Below are 17,886 nucleotides of genomic sequence, written 5' to 3'. Positions count from 1 at the left end.
AGAAAGAATAATAATGAACTGCCAATTTCTCTAAAAGGACAGCACAAATATGCCACCTGGATCAAGGATATTCCAATGAAATAGACGTAAAATGCTATTACTTACAAGAGTGTACCAGCTGAGTCCATAATTTATCTCAACAACCTAAACAACATTAAGGCAATAAATTACATGCAACATAGCATACACTGGTGTTCATGAAGAGTTGGACTTGGATTTATTTTTTTTTTGCATCAGATACAAATTTTCTTACAGCACAAAAAAGTACATATCCAGCTTCTGGTACAACTTACACATACAAGTACTTGAGCCTGGACATGCATTAAGGGGAGGGAAAAGGTGGACAGGTGTAGGCTGAGTATAGTAAGGATTTATTCACATAATTGTGACTCAAGTAGACTTGGACTCAGACACAGATTAGCCTGTCAGGAGGTATATCTACTGTGGGCGTTGGAGTGCTGGGCAATGTTACGCAATCATAACTACAGTCTCAGCAGCACTAAAGACCTTCTTCGGATTGGCTGATTGTGCACTAATTTTTTTCCATCTGATTGCATGTAAACCGGTCATCTAATCACATTACTTAATTGACATTTCCATTTGGACTAATGCAAGAAAGAAGATTCCCATTTCCTTTTTAAGGGAAGACAACAGCTGTATAAATGTAATGTGTATTTTGTATTTGTGTTTTCTATTTGTATGTAACTACATTTTATGTAGAATATCTAATTTTTCATTTACCAATAACACTGTCCAGCCACTATTCTCTTTTGGTAATATAACACTTAAAAGAACTTAAAAGAGTAACCTGGTTTTCACATCTACTACTAATACTGCGATCAATGGGGCAAAAGTATACACTCTGAAACAGCTAGACACATCCTGAGATGCATCTAACCGAGCGTATGCCTGTAAATGTGCTTTCAGCTTGAAATACAGGTATATAAAAAAAAATAAAAAAAAAAAAAATATATATATATATATATATATAAAAACATATTACAATTATTTTAATCCCTAAATTAATCTATCTTCATGGCCTATGATTAGTTTACACACACAAAAACACAGTGCTCATTAATTATTTACTCCACAGTTTTATTTGAATTGGTACAGTAAAAGACAAAATCCAATAAAGGGAGATCAACCTCCCGAATACAGCCAATTATGATGAGGACGATAACTAAGAGACTGGCTCCATGGCCAACACAATTATGCCAAATTTTCTCATAAACGCCATCCGAAAAGACCAGGAAATCCCCTAGCACATCTTACCCATGTATTCAGGGTTGGACTGGCCCACTGGGAAACTCCAGATGGGCCCCACTGCCCGAGGACCCACTCCCTCCTCTAGAGATCAGGTTTCAGACTATGCACTTGAATTATACATTATACATATGTTATATTATAACTTAGAGGACTATGGTGTATTTTCTACAGTACATTGCTGTTATTAATCTGGTAAATTATCATGCGCGCACTAGCAGTATTTAATATATATATATATATATATATTTATTTATAATGGGGCCCAGACCATATATTCTCTAATGGTTACCAAAGCCTTTGTTGCGGCTGGCCACCCACCCCTCCTCTGATTGCACACCACACCTGTAAACGGGGGCCCTTACCACTGCATTTCCCCAGTTGGCCCTCCAGTCCGACTGCATGTATTCTGTGCACAAAGAGACTGTAGCATCTTTATGGCATAAATAAAAACTGAATGCCTATAAATCCATTCACTTACCCTTATTATGTAACACTGAAATTCAATATGGAATGGCATTAAACTATCAATTCTCTGATAACTCTTCAAAGAAACACTATACTACTATAGTTATGTTATGTTCAAATTATATCTAAACATGAAGTCATTTATAAAGGAAACAAATAAATATATCTAATTGTAAATGTGGTAGGGGGTGATCTTCAGTATGCCGACTGACAGGATCCCGGCGCACAGTATACCGGCGCCGGAATCCCGACAGCCGGCATACCGACACTTATTCTCCCTCGTGGGAGTCCACGAGCCCCCTGGAGGGAGAATAAAATAGCGTGGCGCGCGTAGCCACCGTGCCCGTAGCGTGGCGAGCGCAGCGAGCCCGCAAGGGGCTCATTTGCGCTCGCCACACTGTCGGTAAGCCGGCGGTCGGGCTCCCGGCACCGGTATGCTGGTCGCCGGGAGCCCGACCGCCGGCATACCATACTGAACCCGTGGTAGGGAATATAGATTCAAAATTTCTACTGGTGCAGGGACTGATGTGAATGATTAAATACTGTATTCTCTGTAAATCTCTGCGTAATATGTACCTGGTATATAATTGACTTTCAATAAATAAATTATAAATAATTATATCCTACAAGCTGAACATTATGGGGCCTATCTAATAATCATCATGGCAATACCATGATTATTACAGTCCGTATCTTGATGGATATAATTTTTAGTGAAAATATCCCGGCTGTGTACTACGGGGAGCTCCCAGGGACAACAGTCATGATAACCGCTGTTCTTTCCGGCCGCACCAGAGGAGTCTTTTACATTTGTGAAAAGAGACTGCCACACATGGTTCTTTAAGAGACTGCCACTTGCTTTTGAATTATCTTAGCTTTAGTATACTGTGATTAGATCGTTTTATTTTTGTTTTTTTCTACATAGCTATTTTCTAGCATTTTCTTTTATAACAAAGAATTGTATGCTCTTGCCGATACCTAAATGGCTGCATTATACTTGGAGCATAGCAGTCCCGTATTCTCCTTTTTAATGTCTCTTTGTTACACGTGTATTTGTCATTTGCTTGGATGTAGGGAATATTATTTCTTCACCCCATCAGCTCCAATCCCGGTTCACTGAACCCGCTGTGAACTGCTCAAATTTCCAAATGATTTTTGGATTTTTTGCCCCCGCTACTTAGCATTATTACTGCACAATGTCCACACTCACATATAACGCTTCTCTTCCTATTACACATTTTTGGCCATATTGCGACCATGGTGGGCTCTGTACTACTACTCACATATGATAAACAAATGCTTATCTTCTTTCTCCTGATATGATATGGTAATATATATTATACAGTGTGGCTGCTGATCATTAGTTGTTGTTGTCACTGCTCATTCATTCTGGGGTAGTCTAGGTTATGGACAAACTAGTGTTCTAACCTCCTAGCAAGATATTGGTTTTAAAAAATGTAACCACACAAATTAGGTAAATCCAAATTAATGAATAGTAAACAGGGCTTCCCTCTTACAATAAAACAAATTGCAATGTACATTACCCCTCTTCCCTCTGAGCAAAGAAAATTGCCCTATTGTGGTTAAACAGCCAGGAAAATGTCCTCTATTATCATTCATTTGAATTATTAAAAATTAGAGCAACTGTACTGCACATGTTGAATATTTTTTGTATACCATATGTGTTGGTCTGATCTAGATATTCTGTATCGTACATGTTGAATATTTTGGTATAATATATGCATTGTACTGTTTTTCGCCACACATCTTTGTTATTCACGTAACAAAAGCCATTTTAAGTATCTTGGTGTTATTCTACAGAATCGCAAATAAAAAAAATTAGAACAACTTAATTTGATTCCCTACTCAGACAATACCACTGGATTACAACCATAGACCAAATGCGACAACAGTGACTTTTGCTTGCAAGCTGTAGATGAAACTCACACATACTATAAGGGTGCTTGCTTTCCCTTTCCCTCTTCCATTTAGCTGCACCTATACTATGTAGTCTCCAGAATTGGTCGGTTTTCCAGGGCATACTGATTGGCAACAAAAGGGTGAATAATATGTCTGCCTTTGCTGAAAACATCTTAATCTATATTTCGGATCCTTCTCCCTTACTCCATCAATGAGTAAAACTGATGTTAAAACTGAAGTACAGGGTATCTGGCTTTCAGGTTAATTTTGAAAAATCATTTGTGCTTTAGCTCTGTCAAGGCCATACCGGCACCCCTTAGGCCAGGAATAGTAGGTTCACCTGGGTGCCGAAATATATTCTTTACTTAGGTATTCATTTAGCTAAAAATATAACTCACTTGTATAACTGGTATAACTGAAATATTGCCATGCTGTTCAACAGAATCTAGAATGCAGTGTTTGCATTTCGTTGGTGTCTTAAAGAACCCCAAAAGTGGCTAAATCTTACCAAATCCTGAAATCCAAAACCAATAGTGGCGATATTATGTTAAATGTGGCTTTATATAACCAGATGGTGCAATTGTTTAATCTACAGAACTCGATTCATAAAAATACCCCTCTTGAACAGGGTTTCTAACAAAAATGAGATTATCTACATTTCTTTATATTCATGACTGAGACTACATATGGTTGATAATCCATTTTTAATGTCCATTTCACAGTTGCAGCATATACAAAGACACAATTACAAATTCTACCATTACTCCTCATTTCATCTTCCCTTGTTGGGTAATTTAGCTTTTCAGGCTAGCATTGCAGCCTAACCATTTACACAGTGAGGTAGGATGGTTGTGCACTGGAAGCACAATTCTTAAATAAGGTCACCAAAAGGTCTTTTACATTCACAGAGGCTAGTGAAGAATATGTTCCTTTTCCCATTCTACAGTATATGGCCCAACATTATGCGAGTACAAAAAACAGGTGTAAATTTGGTGCTTCAAACGGAGAGCTGCAAAAACCTCTAAGCCCACCTGTAGGACCAAAATATAGTTTAAAAGGAGAATGTGTGGTTTTTGCGCTATCTCCTGTTGTGATAGGGTGAAATCACTGTGTAGGTGAATCAAGATGAGTTCACAGTTTGTAGTTCCAAGAAAATGCCCAAAAAAACGTAATTTCCCTTATTCTTTCTGTTGAGTCATCGGTTCTCCAAATCCTTCTTCAATTTTGGTTCAGAGGGATATTAATTCTTCATCTCCAATGTATAAAAAGAAGAGATAGGAGAAACCGCAATAGTGTAACTCAATTTTAATAAGAACAAAGGTATTAAAACATATGGCTGGCAGCGTACCTTAGAATAAGGTGTATATATCACACCAAGTCTCGTGTATAAAATGTCTGTGGTGAATCCCTGGTATGAGAATCCCTTCAGAATCCAAAGATGGGTCGCTGTCCAGACAGATGCTGTTCAGGATTTGGAGAACCGATGACTCAACAGAAAGAATAAGGGAAATTACGTTTTTTTGGGCATTTTCTTGGAACTACAAACTGTGAACTCATCTTGATTCACCTACACAGTGATTTCACCCTATCACAACAGGAGATAGCGCAAAAACCACACATTCTCCTTTTAAACATTATGCGAGTATTTGGCACTTTCTTTTTCACCCATCAATTGGAATAATCTAGTCCCATACTCAAATGTAGAGTGACCTCTATCCATTATACCTTTTTAAGAGACCCTTTAGATTACAGTAAACCAAACATGGGGTTCACACAATGGTTAGATCAATTAAGATATCAATTGAAACTATTTTTTGGACCCATCATTCACCAAGTGCTGCGCCCAGCATTGCTCCCCTCTTTCCCATGTCTCTCCACACCCCTCTCTCTTGCACCCTTCCCCGCCCATCTCTCTCCCTTTCCTCCAATTCCTGTTGCTCTCGCCACCTTTCTCTCTGTTCCCCCTCCCTAATCTCTGTTCACTGCTTTAACTGTGGTGTATATGGAATTTCACAGATAATGGATATGCTGTTGTGATGGTGGCACTACATCCTCACATCATCCTGACCACCCCCACTGTATCCACACTTCAGTCTGCTCCCCACCTGAGTACACTTCCCACTGTTCTGTACCTCGTATATAAAAACCTTATACAGTACATGATGGAAATTTTCTGTAGTTCTGTCACTTTGACAATTGTCTGCTCACTTTCACCTTCGCACTGCCCAACCTTCCCCACCATGCTATTGGCATTGGGAGATAGACTTGGGATATGGTTTCCCCTCTGGTGTGTGTAGGACCAGTATTGGCTGTCGGACTTGTCTTCCACAGGTACCGGGCAGCCAGTGGGATATACTTGAATCTAAGACCAGGAGCATCACTGTGACTCCACTGGGTTCCAGTGTGTGAGAAGGCAACTACAGACAGCTATCAGCAATGGAGCTCCTTGTGTATGGTGTCCATACTCAAGTCCATCGGTCTTTTTTCAATGACAAAATATGCTGAGATATTTATGAACATATACAACAGGGCTTATTTGATCCTAGGTTGCTATAGGCAACATCTCCGTTTTTTAAAATTCACACTTTAGTAAATATACCCCAGAGAATTTCATCAGACTAGAAGAAGGTAAATTGAAATCTGGAAGTATGACAATATGTCATGTTATTTAGCACTTTTAGGGGTACATTTACTAAGCAGTGATAAGAGCAGAGAAGTGAGCCAGTGGAGAAGTTGCCCATGGCAACCAATCAGCACTGAAGTAACATCTATAATTTGCATACTATAAAATGATACAGAGCTGCTGATTGGTTGATGTGGAACTTTCTCCACTGGCTCACTTCTCCGCTCTTATCACTGCTTAGTAAATGTACCCCTTTGTCTCTTGGGAGTTTCCACAGCTAATTATCAATTTACCATTGGTGCTTTAAGGTTATATAAATTATTAGTTTCTCCTATAGATTAGTGTAATTGTGGAGGCACTGAAGCAGTAGTGTTGGAGCACTGCAGAGAGTGGTCTTATATGCTATATTTTCCTATCATCTTAACATATCCTCACCACAATAGCGCTGTAATAACAAACTTCCTCTTTGTCGCCTGTAGCAACACATTTTCACTCTATCCCCTGCAGCAAACCACCAATCACCTCCTACACTGAAGCAGAACACACAAACAACAAAAAAATAAATAAATAATCAATGGAGTAGGGAGTCACATCTATTTCTTGTTGGTCCTTCCTGATCGGACATGGTGTACAGCAACCTGACCAGGAAACACTTTTCTGTCCTGAACAGAGTGAACAAAATTTTTTTGCTCATGTCAAAGAAGAAAGCACTTTAACATTGAGGGAGCTATGATGAACCTTAGAACAAGGCAATAATTACGGTATACGTTCAAGATCCCGGCTGTCGGGATCCTGAAAGTCGAAATACAGTACAGTCGCTGTAATCCCAACACCCATTAGAACACCGGCGCCGGAATCCCGACCAGGTCAGCATCCTGATGCCAGAATACTGCCAGCTGGAATCCCAAAGGTAAGTATAGCCTGGAGGGTTAGATTTTGGCTATGGGAAGGGAAAGAAGGGGGGGGGGGGGTGGAGTTAGGCGCGACCTGGGGAGTTAGGCTTAGGCTGCAGGGAGGTGGGAGTTAGGGTTAGACACCGCCATGGGGGAAGATTAGGTTTAGACACTAAATGGGGAGGTTAGGGTTAGGCTGCAGTAAGGGAGGGTTAGGAAGAATACTTACCTCACCCCTGTCATTACCTTGACCATTGGGATGCAGGCGTTGGTATTGCATACCGATCACATCATTACAGCCTTTGCAATAACTGGGATGCAATAAAATAAATGCTTTTCTACCTGACGTCTAATGCTGTGTTCCATACAATATACAAATATCCTCCAGGAAGTAAAGGGTGTAACCAAATATAGTTTGGAGGCTATTGCTGGTTTCTAAGAATATGATATTATTCAAAATGAATCAATACATATCTGTCAAGAGGGCAATGTTATATGTATCCAGAGAGAGAGACTAGTAACCTAATAATTTACAAATTCGTATAAATGTGGACACTGCAAAAAAGGAAAACTGAGGATCTGGATAATATGGGTATACAGGTTAAAGTGTTACACCACTTAGCAAATGTGAAGAACAAAACCTCTACTCTTTGCTTTGGATAACAAGGGAATACAGAAAGCACTAGGACTGCAGTGATCCCATTTTAATTCAACATTGTTCCCATTACACATCTTTTCTGCAATTGTCTGTACAGGAAATAGAGGTACAATTTTGTTTTCAATTTTGAGTAGGGGAGAGCAGAAGCTGTTTGCAATATTAATACCAGACTTTATTTTGTATCTCTTACAATGGGGCAGCTGTATTAACCTGGAGAAGGCATAAGGAAGTGATAAACCAGTGATAAGAGCAGGGTGATAAACGCACCATCTAATCAGCTCCAATATGCAAATTGACAGTTAGGAACTGACTGGCTGGTGCATTTATCACCTTGCACTTATCACTGGTTTATCACTTCCTTATGCCTTTTCCAAGCTTAATACATCTGCCCCTATATTAGGGAGACAATCACGAGACGGCATGTCGGGATCCCAGCGGCCACAATGCCGACGCCAGAATCCCGATAGGCGGTGAAATGCCGCTGGCGGAATACCGGCGCAACAGGCTTTTCTCCCTCTGTGGGTGTCCATGAGGGAGAATAGAGGGAGAATAGATCCTGTGGCAAGCGTGCCCGCAGAGTGGTGAGTGCAGTGAGCCTGCAAGGGTCTTTCTAGCACTCGTACCACTGCCGGCATACTGGTGGCCAGGATCCCGCTGTCGGGATCATGACAGCCAGGATCCCGGCTGCCGGTAAAAGGTATGTATTCCCTATAATATTATTATTCAATGCGATCTGGGAGTGATATACGCATTCCAGATATAAATGGGCCACACTGTTTGATGTCTGGGATCTTCTTATCCATACCTGATTTCACTCCATCATTTGTTGCTTTCAACTCTGTTAAATCCTCCTCTTCCTCATCTGTAAGAAAAAGTAACTTAATTAGGAAACAAGCAACATCACCAGGCCCCTAAAGCAAAGGTTCCATTACCAAACATGTTTATGTAAATCCTCATACCCTGATCATACATGAAAGCACTGTAATTTCATTTTGATTACAGGGACATCACAATGCATATACCACATGGTAATTCATTACAGGACAAAACAAACTTTAATAAAGACACAATGCAGCAGAGAGCACTACTGAAAACTGTTTTTTGTTTCTTCTTGTTTAGCAAAATAAGTATGGAGTCATATTTTTTTCTCTGTTTAACGTTTGTCTGTCAATATACTCATACCTTCCAACTTTAAAAAGTTGGGAGGAGGAACATAGAGGTGTGCATCCGAAATTATGTGCGTATCTTCGTGGAAGTGTGTCAATTGCGGGTCATGCCGCCATTTTCGTCACTGTGGGGGACATGCCGAGCGCTCTGTGATCTGCTGGCATGCACCCTGTCACTCTCTCCAGGTGAATAGATGCAGGCGCATAACATCTATTCACATTGTTCTGCCGCAGGTGAGAGGGTCTCCCACCTTGGGACACAGGGACACGGGTGTAACAGTCCCAGAAAACGGGACTGTCCCGCCAAAATTCGGGACAGTTGGGAGGTATGATATACTGTATGTCCTTATTAATCAAGGCATTAGTGATGGTGCCTAGCAATGTAACTTCTGCCACCCCATTTTCCTTTGTTCCTCCCACTTTCTTTTCCTCAGGTTCACTGAATATGAAAGGGAGCATAAACCTCATTTTACAACAGTATAGTTTCCTTTTTAAGACTGGATCACACTGATACATAACTTGGACAACCACAACTCACCTACCAGGACTAATTTCTTGAAGACAGGGACACATCTTTAGCAAAGGGCTTCACGACTATCATTGAAAGGCAATATCCTTGGATGGATAATAGATGTAGCATAATGAAACAGACTTTGAAATAAGTGACCTGTAGTATACAAGCTGTAAAGTACACTTTTTACTATCTATCTATCTATCTATCTATCTATCTATCTATCTATCTATCTATCTATCTATCGTTTTTCAGAATATTAATAAATACATATACTGTAGAATGACTCACCACTTGCTGTGTAAAATAAGAATCTTAAAAGTCAACATGGTGTGTGCCACATAAAATCATGAAGCCACAGAGCGTTTTATATAGAGCACGGAATTCCTTGGTGACTACTAATGTAATCTGTACAGCAAGTGGCGTATTATCAATAATGGCCTTACTATTTCTATAAATTGCATTTGGTCCTTTTTGTTTAATCAGTGAAACTCTTTATGAGTGAAAGTAAAGCTCTTATGGGGGAATTCAATTAGCCACAATGACCTATTTTTGCTTGTAAAAGTTATTGTTTTTTTCGACATACACGAATTTTGGGATATTAAGTTAGCCACAGCAGCTAACGAACATGCGTTGATTCTCTATAGGACTTAATGCAAATCATTTTTCAAATACCCCCGAGCAGGTGCAAAGATTTAGAAAATCCCTATTTTGAGTGAAAGATTTTAGGACTTGTTCCAGAACCAGTGGAACACCCTCCCTAATGGTTAATTAGGTACTTAGAATTTTAAATGCTCTTAATTTGGCCAATAATGACATGCACAGTGCAGAATAATAGGGCACGATATGTGGGACAGGTACATGGGGGTGCTGTATATATGAGACAGGTATTTTTAACATCGTAGGTGAAACTTACAGGTGATCTTTTAAAGTGGCTTAAAATGACACATATACATACTTACAGGAATTTTTTATGCACCCCTAATTTAAATATAGCATTTGCAGAAAACACTTGATTTCTACAATTTTTTCATTGTTTAATAAAAAAATTTATAACAGCCAATTGACACAATTTATGGACCCAAACACAATGCTTTTGCCCGCTAATACACTTCTACGCTGTTATTCAACATTAAATTTTCTTTTCCTTTTTTTGGGGGGGGGGAGGGGGGGGGGGGGAAGATGATACAGGCTTTTTCCCCCATTTTCACCTAATTAGCAGGCGATAGGTCCATTAAGTTAACACTCGAAAGCTTAACACTTTGGGGGGTATTCAGTTGTTTGAAAAGTCTAATAGATAGGAGGAAACAGGCACCCAACCGACTTTTCAAACAACTGAATTCCCCCCTTTATCTCCTCTAACTGAATTCCCCCCTTAAACAAATATACAAAAAATATCAGTTGGTGTTAATGTACTTCAGAAAGCGGGCTTGAAACATATAAGAAATATAGGTGGTTATTCAGGTTTGTTCGCAAACCAAAAAAGCACACTAATGGGCAGAACCATGTTGCACTGCAGGTAGGGCAGATGTAATATGTGCAGAGAGATTTAGATTCCGGTGGGATATATTGTTTCTGTGCATTGTAAATACTTGCTGCTTTTATTTTTATTTCAATTTAGATTTCAGTTTGAACACACCCCACCCAAATCTAAATCTCTCCGCACATGTTACATCTGCTCCACCTGCAGTGCAATATGGTTTTGCCCATTAGTGTGTTATTTTGCTTTGCCTACAATCCTGAATAAGGCCCATAAGGCGCTAACACAAAATGACTAAATAATATATTGTATTCCACACGTGTGTAATAGTCAATTTATGTTAGCCTGACATTGCTTCTATTTACCAGTATATTTTACAATTAGTTGTGTGATAGATCATGCATAGATCTGTATAAGGGATGTAGTTAAAATGCCAACTGTCGGGATCCCAGTGTTCAGGATACAAACGCTGAACTGATGGAATCCCGGCGCACCAGGGCTATTCCCACTCGTGGGTGTCCATGACACCCATAGAGTGGGAATAGATGCTGTGATGATCGCAGCGAGCCAACGATATTGGCAGCCGGCATCCCATCTGCCAGTATAACGCCCCTGTATAGTGCAGGCACACACATAGGGGGCTACCATTTCCGGGCTAAGGCCCCTGCCCTCAGACCAGCCACTGTATTGTATAGACCATGGATTACACTGATCCCCTGCTATCGCTCTCTCCTGTGCTGACATAATGTGACACTTAAGATGCATATGAGTTTGCCTCTGCATATCCATTTGGATGAAGGTTATTATGAAAAGGATAGCTCTTAGTGTAATGAGGGCTGGGGTATTAATTTATGAAGTGGTGAGGATGGGTACTAATCATTTAATGCTGGAATGAATATATTATCAGGAGGCATGTGACACTGGAAGCTATGTGCACCTAAGAGGAGTGCAGGCAACATTGCCGATGTATCTGAATAAGATGAGAAAGGGCTGGAGAGTGGCCTAACAGTGTCTAAAATGATAGTCATTTGCTCTGTACGCTGGCCATGCAGCGGGGAAACCAGCCTCTGAAAAACCCGAGTTTGCCTGTTGTGCAGATAGTAATGCTACTTGTTTGGGTCATTTCCTGGCTTATTTTGGGTGAAGCACTCACTGGCTGAAGTATGTGTGGTGCAAATAATGACATAGAGAAGCTGTATGAACAGGGCTTGGCGAACTGTGAAAAATATTGTTTTATTTGTCTATTAAAACTGTAGACAAGGCTACCGATTGTTCACACTGATATGACCAATCATCAAAAGACGTACAGTATATTACTGTTTATATCAGTAGTTATATCACTCTTATATACCCGATATGCTGTAGGTCTCACATTCTTATTGTACCAGTAACGTGCACTTCTGCTAGCAGATTTACATTTTTTTAATGTCCACAAATATATCTGTAAGTTAGCATAACATTAGAAAAGGACTGATTTAATGCCTGGGTAAAATGCAAAAATGGTGCCGCTTTGAGGTCATGTTTGGATTCTGCTGTTATTATGAGGGGTTTTACATGTGTACAATAGTCTGACATATAATTGTTTTATGAACAAGAGTCACACAAGTAACATCAAGATATAATAAGTACAATTAGGGGCATTAAAACGTTAGCCCCTGGAGATGGAGCCACTGGGGAGGAGGAGGCGGTACCATTGGAAGGAGGCGGAGCCTCTTGGGAGTAGCGGGCCTGGAGTCCCAGGGATGGAGGCGCTACAATGGGAGTAGGAAGAGCATGGGACTGCAGTAGCTGTGCAGCCAGCTTGGCGCCTGGGAGCACATTATGTATCATGAAAAGGCTGCCGCTGCTCTGTCCCTAACTGCACTGTACGGAGGATGCAGTGTGCGGCCTTACACCTGACAGCACATTGCTTCTCCAGTCAGAGCCGGCCCTAAGCAAATTGATGCCCTAGACAAGATTTTTGTTGGTGCCCCCTAGCAGATAATTCCACCACCAAGCTTAGTGTTTATACATGGACCCAAAGACCGGATCTAGACCTTCCAGAGCTCAGGGTGACAGCATTCTTTGTCACCGTCTCTGGCTTGTATATATATATATATATATATATATATATACACACACACATACACGTATATTTGCAGGACACTGTTGAATAAATGTAAAATGCCTTACTTTTTTAAAAGTACAGCAATTCTGGAGGCTGTGTTTGGTCCGCCTTTGCATTTTGTAAGGCTGCGTTGCAGTGGGGCGGGAGGAGGTGGAGACTGTCGGATCAGTGCGCAGCAGCTCACGCTCTGATCGGCGGCCATATTTGTTAGGGGCAGCCAGGAGCGTCTGGTCTTCTGACGCCAGCATACCCACACTGCCCACCGCAATACGCATCAGAGAACTGACACCGCACCCGCTCCGGCGCTATCGCAAGTGGCTCTGCTCAGATGTGCAAGAGCAGAGTCGCCGGCGACGCCGACGATCGGGTGCCCACTGACCACCACCGTTAGATGAGCCTGCCCCTAGCGTAGGCAATTGCCAAGTCTGCCTATAGCTAGGGCCGGCTCTGCCAGTACATCGGCGGCTCTCTCACACTGCACAGAGGATGCAGTGTGCGGTCTTTCACCTGACCGCACATTGGGCCTAATTCAGACCTGGTTGCTAGCAAGCGATTTTTACACTACTGCGATCCAATAGGCGCCGCCTACAGGGGGGAGGGTATTTTAGCTGTGCAAGTGTGTGAACGCATGTGTAGCAGAGCTGTACAAACAGATTTTGTGCAGTCTCTGTGCAGCGCAGGACTTACTCAGCCGCTGCGTTCACATCAGCCTGTCCAGGACCGGAATTGATGCCAGGAACCCTCCCTGCTAACGCGTGGACATGACTGCGTTTTTCCAGACACTCCCTGAAAACGGTCAGTTGACACGCACAAACGCCTTCTTCCTGTCAATCTCCTTGCGATCGCCCATTCGAACAGATCCGTCGCACAAACCCATCTTTGTACCCGTGCAACGCGCCTGTATATATAGTGCTTATTTGGTAAAGTAGGCCGTGTAAGATACATACAACATCTTTTAAATAGAGATGAGCGGGTTCGGTTCCTCTGAATCCGAACCCGCCCGAACTTCATGTTTTTTTACACGGGTCCGAGCGACTCGGATCTTCCCGCCTTGCTCGGTTAACCCAAGCGCGCCCGAACGTCATCATCACGCTGTCGGATTCTCGCGAGGCTCGGATTCTATCGCGAGACTCGGATTCTATATAAGGAGCCGCGCGTCGCCGCCATTTTCACACGTGCATTGAGATTGATAGGGAGAGGATGTGGCTGGCGTCCTCTCTGTTTAGAAATAGATAGGAGAGTGAGAGTGAGACACTTCATTTACTGGAGCTTAGGAGGAGTACTCAGAGAGTGCAGAATTTTGCTGATAGTAGTTAGTTAGTTATACTAGTGACTGACCAGTGAGACCACCAGTGCAGTTTTATTATTATTTAATATAATCCGTTCTCTGCCTGAAAAAAACGATACACAGTGACTCAGTCACATACCATTTCTGTGCTCAGCCCAGTGTGCTGCATCATCTATGTATATTATCTGACTGTGCTCACACAGCTTAATTGTGGGGGAGACTGGGGAGCAGTTATAGGTTATAGCAGGAGCCAGGAGTACATATTAAACAGTGCACACTTTTGCTGCCAGAGTGCCACTGCCAGTGTGACTGACCAGTGACCTGACCACACTGACCACCAGTATATTGTGATTGTCTGCCTGAAAAAGTTAAACACTCGTCGTGTGACTTGTGTGGTGTTTTTTTATTCTATAAAAAACTCATTCTGCTGACAGACAGTGTCCAGCAGGTCCGTCATTATATAATATATACCTGTCCGGCAGCAGTAGTGATATATATATATTTTTTATATCATTATTTATCATCCAGTCTATACTAGCAGCAGACACAGTACGGTAGTTCACGGCTGTAGCTACCTCTGTGTCGGCACTCGGCAGTCCATCCATAATTGTATACCACCTACCCGTGGTTTTTTTTTCTTTCTTCTTTATACATACTACATCTCATTATCATCCAGTCTATATTAGCAGCAGACACAGTACAGTACGGTAGTCCACGGCTGTAGCTATCTCTGTGTCGGCACTCGGCAGTCCATCCATAATTGTATACCACCACCTACCCGTGGTTTTTTTTTCTTTCTTCTTTATACATACTACATCTCATTATCATCCAGTCTATATTAGCAGCAGACACAGTACGGTAGTCCACGGCTGTAGCTATCTCTGTGTCGGCACTCGGCAGTCCATCCATAATTGTATACCACCACCTACCCGTGGTTTTTTTTTCTTTCTTCTTTATACATACTACATCTCATTATCAACCAGTCTATATTAGCAGCAGACACAGTACGGTAGTCCACGGCTGTAGCTACCTCTGTGTCGGCACTCGGCAGTCCATCCATAATTGTATACCACCTACCCGTGGTTTTTTTTTCTTTCTTCTTTATACATACTACATCTCATTATCATCCAGTCTATATTAGCAGCAGACACAGTACAGTACGGTAGTCCACGGCTGTAGCTATCTCTGTGTCGGCACTCGGCAGTCCATCCATAATTGTATACCACCTACCCGTGGTTTTTTTTTCTTTCTTCTTTATACATACTACATCTCATTATCAACCAGTCTATATTAGCAGCAGACACAGTACGGTAGTCCACGGCTGTAGCTACCTCTGTGTCGGCACTCGGCAGTCCATCCATAATTGTATACCACCTACCCGTGTTTTTTTTTTCTTTCTTCTTTATACATACTACATCTCATTATCAACCAGTCTATATTAGCAGCAGACACAGTACGGTAGTCCACGGCTGTAGCTACCTCTGTGTCGGCACTCGGCAGTCCATCCATAATTGTATACCACCTACCCGTGTTTTTTTTTCTTTCTTCTTTATACATACTACATCTCATTATCAACCAGTCTATATTAGCAGCAGACACAGTACGGTAGTCCACGGCTGTAGCTACCTCTGTGTCAGCACTCGGCAGTCCATCCATAATTGTATACCACCTACCCGTGGTTTTTTTTTTCTTTCTTCTTTATACATACTACATCTCATTATCATCCAGTCTATATTAGCAGCAGACACAGTACGGTAGTCCACGGCTGTAGCTACCTCTGTGTCGGCACTCGGCAGTCCATCCATAATTGTATACTAGTAACCATCCATCTCCATTGTTTACCTGAGGTGCCTTTTAGTTGTGCCTATTAAAATATGGAGAACAAAAATGTTGAGGTTCCAAAATTAGGGAAAGATCAAGATCCACTTCCACCTCGTGCTGAAGCTGCTGCCACTAGTCATGGCCGAGACGATGAAATGCCAGCAACGTCGTCTGCCAAGGCCGATGCCCAATGTCATAGTACAGAGCATGTCAAATCCAAAACACCAAACATCAGTAAAAAAAGGACTCCAAAACCTAAAATAAAATTGTTGGAGGAGAAGCGTAAACTTGCCAATATGCCATTTACCACACGGAGTGGCAAGGAACGGCTGAGGCCCTGGCCTATGTTCATGGCTAGTGGTTCAGCTTCACATGAGGATGGAAGCACTCAGCCTCTCGCTAGAAAAATTAAAAGACTCAAGCTGGCAAAAGCAGTAGCACCGCAAAGAACTGTGCGTTCTTCGAAATCCCAAATCCACAAGGAGAGTCCAATTGTGTCGGTTGCGATGCCTGACCTTCCCAACACTGGACGTGAAGAGCATGCGCCTTCCACCATTTGCACGCCCCCTGCAAGTGCTGGAAGGAGCACCCGCAGTCCAGTTCCTGATAGTCAGATTGAAGATGTCAGTGTTGAAGTACACCAGGATGAGGAGGATATGGGTGTTGCTGGCGCTGGGGAGGAAATTGACCAGGAGGATTCTGATGGTGAGGTGGTTTGTTTAAGTCAGGCACCCGGGGAGACACCTGTTGTCCGTGGGAGGAATATGGCCGTTGACATGCCTGGTGAAAATACCAAAAAAATCAGCTCTTCGGTGTGGAAGTATTTCAACAGAAATGCGGACAACAGGTGTCAAGCCGTGTGTTGCCTTTGTCAAGCTGTAATAAGTAGGGGTAAGGACGTTAACCACCTCGGAACATCCTCCCTTATACGTCACCTGCAGCGCATTCATAATAAGTCAGTGACAAGTTCAAAAACTTTGGGCGACAGCGGAAGCAGTCCACTGACCAGTAAATCCCTTCCTCTTGTAACCAAGCTCACGCAAACCACCCCACCAACTCCCTCAGTGTCAATTTCCTCCTTCCCCAGGAATGCCAATAGTCCTGCAGGCCATGTCACTGGCAATTCTGATGATTCCTCTCCTGCCTGGGATTCCTCCGATGCATCCTTGCGTGTAACGCCTACTGCTGCTGGCGCTGCTGTTGTTGCTGCTGGGAGTCGATGGTCATCCCAGAGGGGAAGTCGTAAGCCCACTTGTACTACTTCCAGTAAGCAATTGACTGTTCAACAGTCCTTTGCGAGGAAGATGAAATATCACAGCAGTCATCCTGCTGCAAAGCGGATAACTGAGGCCTTGACAACTATGTTGGTGTTAGACGTGCGTCCGGTATCCGCCGTTAGTTCACAGGGAACTAGACAATTTATTGAGGCAGTGTGCCCCCGTTACCAAATACCATCTAGGTTCCACTTCTCTAGGCAGGCGATACCGAGAATGTACACGGACGTCAGAAAAAGACTCACCAGTGTCCTAAAAAATGCAGTTGTACCCAATGTCCACTTAACCACGGACATGTGGACAAGTGGAGCAGGGCAGGGTCAGGACTATATGACTGTGACAGCCCACTGGGTAGATGTATGGACTCCCGCCGCAAGAACAGCAGCGGCGGCACCAGTAGCAGCATCTCGC

General features: G+C 42.3%; 1 protein-coding gene across 1 annotated transcript in view; it reads right to left on the bottom strand.

Moving 5' to 3' along the window:
- SKAP1 (src kinase associated phosphoprotein 1) overlaps positions 1-17,886 on the bottom strand; it is a 958,799-nt gene that overhangs the window by 156,682 nt on the left and 784,231 nt on the right. Inside the window, exon 11 of the mRNA XM_063963151.1 lies at positions 8,634-8,690. Within this exon, the coding sequence (XP_063819221.1) occupies positions 8,634-8,690 (57 nt within the window). The remainder of the gene's footprint in view (positions 1-8,633; positions 8,691-17,886) is intronic.

The sequence above is a fragment of the Pseudophryne corroboree genome, chromosome 3 (genome assembly GCF_028390025.1).
Source record: "Pseudophryne corroboree isolate aPseCor3 chromosome 3, aPseCor3.hap2, whole genome shotgun sequence".
In the NCBI taxonomy this organism is placed as follows: Eukaryota; Metazoa; Chordata; class Amphibia; order Anura; family Myobatrachidae; genus Pseudophryne; species Pseudophryne corroboree.
Note: the sequence above shows the minus strand (reverse complement) of the source record. Positions and strands in the feature narration are given on the sequence as shown.